Source organism: Corvus brachyrhynchos, unplaced genomic scaffold (genome assembly GCF_000691975.1).
Source record: "Corvus brachyrhynchos isolate BGI_N302 unplaced genomic scaffold, ASM69197v1 scaffold555, whole genome shotgun sequence".
Classification (NCBI taxonomy): Eukaryota; Metazoa; Chordata; class Aves; order Passeriformes; family Corvidae; genus Corvus; species Corvus brachyrhynchos.
In genome coordinates this window covers 443235-447262 of record NW_008238357.1, presented here as the reverse complement: position 1 = coordinate 447262, position 4028 = coordinate 443235, and the positions used below count along the sequence as shown (strand labels likewise).

General features: G+C 60.5%; 1 protein-coding gene across 7 annotated transcripts in view; it reads left to right on the top strand.

The window, feature by feature from the left end:
- PPFIA4 (PTPRF interacting protein alpha 4) overlaps positions 1 to 4028 on the top strand; it is a 34685-nt gene that overhangs the window by 22244 nt on the left and 8413 nt on the right. For all 7 annotated transcript variants that reach the window (XM_017735532.1, XM_017735536.1, XM_017735538.1 and 4 more), the window contains 5 exons: positions 409 to 542; positions 691 to 848; positions 1495 to 1588; positions 1822 to 1903; positions 2700 to 2900. In XM_017735532.1, the coding sequence (XP_017591021.1) occupies positions 409 to 542; positions 691 to 848; positions 1495 to 1588; positions 1822 to 1903; positions 2700 to 2900 (669 nt within the window). The remainder of the gene's footprint in view (positions 1 to 408; positions 543 to 690; positions 849 to 1494; positions 1589 to 1821; positions 1904 to 2699; positions 2901 to 4028) is intronic.

Sequence of the window (4028 nt, the reverse complement as noted above, 5' to 3'; positions counted from 1 at the left end):
GTGGGGCTGGCAGGACATGGGGAGGTTCAGAAAGCCACTGGGTCCTCAAACATTGTGTCCCCTCTGGCGACAGGGTGTCCTTGGGACATTCCCATCTGTGCTCCTCAGAGCCCTCTAATGAGGGCCAGCAGCTTCTGTCCCCACACCCTGACCTGGACCATGGGGCTGCATCCTCTCACCTCCCCATTCCCAGGATCTCAGCCATACGGCCACATCCTCCCCATCCGCTTGGGCATCTGGAACCATTGCCAGAGCTCTCATTCAGGCCATTCCTGGAGCGTGGCAAAGCCCCAGGGCTCTGGTGGCTCTTTTGGCCATGTCTCCACGGAGCAAGAGAGAGGCAGGCAGCAGGGCAAGGATGGAGCTGGGCTCTGGCCTCCCGCCCTCACGGCCTCTCTGCTTGTTCAGTCGCCCGCAGCTCGGGATGAGAGCCGGGAGGACAAAACCACCATCAAGTGTGAGACGTCCCCACCGTCCTCACCCAGGACACTGCGGCTGGAGAAGCTGGGCCACCCTGCCCTGAGCCAGGAGGATGGCAAGAGGTGTGTGGAGATCCTTGGGGTCTCTGTTGGTTTGAGGATATACCTGGGGCACTCGTGGGATGTGGGGTGGGCTGGGCTTTGCCAGGGCTTGTGCCCTGCTCAGGAATAACCTAAAGGCTTTGTTCTTCCTCTCCCTCCCCATCCCCAGCTCACTGGAGGACCAGGCCAGCAATCCCAGCAGCAGCCAGGACTCCTTGCACAAGGGCTCCAAGAGGAAGGGGATCAAATCCTCCATCGGGCGCCTGTTTGGGAAGAAGGAGAAGGGTCGCTTGATCCAGCTGAGCAGAGAAGGGGCCACGGGGCAGGGTCCGTGAGCAGCCCTGTCCCTGCCTGTGCCAGGCTCTCCACACCCTCTGGCTCTGTCTGCTCTTGGGGTGCTCTTGGGGTGACAGGGAGGGCAGGGACACCCCTGCTGGGTTGGGCATGTTGGGGCCATGGCAGCTTCAGGGAAGTTGGAGCTTGGTGTTTTCTCCCCTTGGCCTCTCTGTCCTGAGCATGGTGCCACCTTAATGCTCTGTCAGGGATGTGGGTAGTGACCCCCTGTCACTGTAGCTCATCTTTAATGTCCCCAAATTGACTTCCCTCCCCATGAGACCTTCTGGATTTTGCAGAGCCCTTTGGTAGGAGCTGTTTTTCCACTCCTAAATCCTTTACTGCTTCTATGTTGAGCATTGTTGGACTCAATGATCTTTCTGGGTCCCTTCCAGAAGGGACTGTTCTGTGACTTTGGAATTTGGAAATAGGAGGGATGGCAGGAGGGGATCTACTTGGGCTTCCCAGGGATGCAGGGGGGCCATGGGGGTGGGTTGCAAAGGGACACTGTCACCTCCCGTGCTGTCACTGTGTGTCCCCCTGGCATGGAGACGGTCACAATGCCCACACTGGCCCTGGGGGAGGCCACACTGACCCGGGGACATCACGCTGACCTGAGGGTGTCTTGCTTGCCCAACAGTGCTGCTGACTGACATGGAGGGGGGCATCCAGGACCCCCTGGGCCTGGGCAAGCTGGGGGCTCAGGCCGAGAAGGATCGGCGCCTGCGGAAGAAGTGAGTGAACTTCCTTCCCTACCCCAGCAAGAAGCTGATCTGCTGGGGGGCCATGGCACGGGACTAGGAATTGCTGGGAAATCTTCTCATCTTCACCCTCCCTTGGGCCTTGTTACCTCCTTCACTGCTTTGTCTCCAGCTGCTTCGTGCTGCCCGGGGTCTGTTCCCTTCCAAGAACTCTCCCTTCCCCACAAGCCCCCCATAAATCACTCTTCTGCTTCTGTTCCTGCCAGGCACGAACTCCTGGAAGAGGCTCGGAGGAAAGGATTGCCCTTTGCCCACTGGGACGGCCCCACTGTTGTGTCCTGGCTGGAGGTGAGGCAGAGCATGCCCGTGGATTGTCCCCATGCTGTCCCCACAGGTCTGTGTGTGCCACCATGTCCCACCATGCCTGCTCCATGCACATGGCTCGGGGCTCTGCAAATCCTGGGAGAGCAGAGGAGATCCCTGGATCCCTCACAGAGCCTGTGGAGTTGTGGTTTGAGTAGAGCTTTGGGTTTGAGCACAAGTCTGATGAGGAGCAGCTGAGGGAGCTGGGAAAGGGGCTCAGCCTGGAGAAAAGGGGGACCAGGTGGGACCTTGTGGCTCTGCACAAGTCCCTGACAGGAGGGGGCAGCCAGGGGGGGTCGGGCTCTGCTCGCAGGGAACAGGGCCAGGAGGAGAGGGAACGGCCTCAGGCTGGGCCAGGGGAGGTTCAGGTCGGATCTTGGGGAAAATTTCTTCATGGAAAGGGTGGTCAGGCCCTGGCACAGCCACCCAGGGCAGTGGTGGAGTCACCATCCCTGGGAGTGTTCAAAAGATGTGTGGATGTGGCACGTGGGGGCATGGCTTAGTGGTGAATGTAGCAGTGCTGGAGGAATGGTTGGAGCTGATCACAGAGGGCTTTTCCAACCTTCATGATTCTATGAAAAGCTCCGTGGGTGCTCCTCCCTTGTGCTGTGCCCATCAGGCACAGGGATGCTAGGCCGCCCACAGGCCACAAGGTACAACCAAACCCAGAATCCCATGTGGACATCCAGCTTTGTTATTGGGCTCTAGAGAGGGTGGCCTTGCCCCTGGCAGGGGAGCCAGGGTGGCAGTGCCAGGCAGTCACTGCTGTCCCTGTCCCCAGCTCTGGGTGGGGATGCCAGCCTGGTACGTGGCCGCGTGCCGGGCCAACGTCAAGAGTGGGGCCATCATGTCGGCCCTGTCGGACACCGAGATCCAGCGGGAGATCGGCATCAGCAACGCCCTGCACCGCCTCAAGCTGCGCCTGGCCATCCAGGAGATGGTGTCCCTCACCAGCCCCTCGGCACCGCCCACGTCCCGCACGGTGAGTGCTCCCTGCCACCCCCGAAGCCTCCACGGGCTCCTCGCCCTCCTTTCCCTTGGGACCACTGTGGCCAGCGTGGCCATGGACGAGGTGATGTCCACTCATGGACTGGTCAAACCACCGGCCACTCATCCTCCAGCACAAAGGTCATTCCCAGCTGGAAGCATGGAGCTCTTCCAGTTTCAAGGCTCCTGCCCCTCACCTGGGGTTGTCGGCAGGAGGCCAGCCCTGCAAAGAGCAGAGCTCAGGGCCTGGCTGCCCTGGAGAGGATAAAGCTCCATCCGAAGAGCAGAATCCAGACGTTCCTGATGTACAGGGCCAGCTCGGCTCCACACAGCCTCCCTCCCAATCATTTCAGCACAAGCCTTTCCATCTGAAATTCCTGGGGCAGCTCAGATCAACTGCAGGTCTCTGCCCTTGCTAGGATGGAGGGATTGTGTCTTTTGCCGGTCCCCAAAGGCCTCGAGGGGTTAGTGGTGGCCCAGTAATGCCAAGACACATCCGTAGATGTGCAGCTGGCGGAAGGGAAGCTGCTATGTCCCCCTCAGATGGCTGTGTGTGGGGTCATAGCTGATGGGGACAGGCCTGCAGGCTCCTTGAGCATCACACTGAAGTGGAAAGGGAGATAAATGCTCTGCTCTCCTTACTCTGCTCTCTGTGGCTGCATGGACAGCCCAGGGTCACCTCAGGCAGTGGGGTGTCACCAGGTTGAGCTGCAAGGCTGTGGGGTGTCCCCAGGACAGCTCCAAGCACAGGGTGGTCTGATCCTCCACCAGCCTGAGCCGGGCTTGGTTCCAGCGTGGTTGGTGCTGACAGAGGCTGGACATGAGCCCAGGTGAGCCCAGATGAGCCCAGGTGTGCTCAGGTGGGCAGAAAGGCCAAGGGCACCTGGCCTGTCCCAGCACTGTGGTGGCAGCAGGCCCAGGGCAGTCCCCGTCCCCTGTGCTGGCACTGCTGGGGTCACACCTGGAATCCTGGGGACAGCTCTGGGCACCTCATGACAAAGAGACATTGAGGGGCTGGAGCGTGTCCAGGGCAGGGAACAGAGCTGGGGAAGGGTCTGGAGCCCCAGGAGTGGCTGAGGGAGCTGGGAAAGGGGCTCAGGCTGGAGCAAAGGAGGCTCAGGCG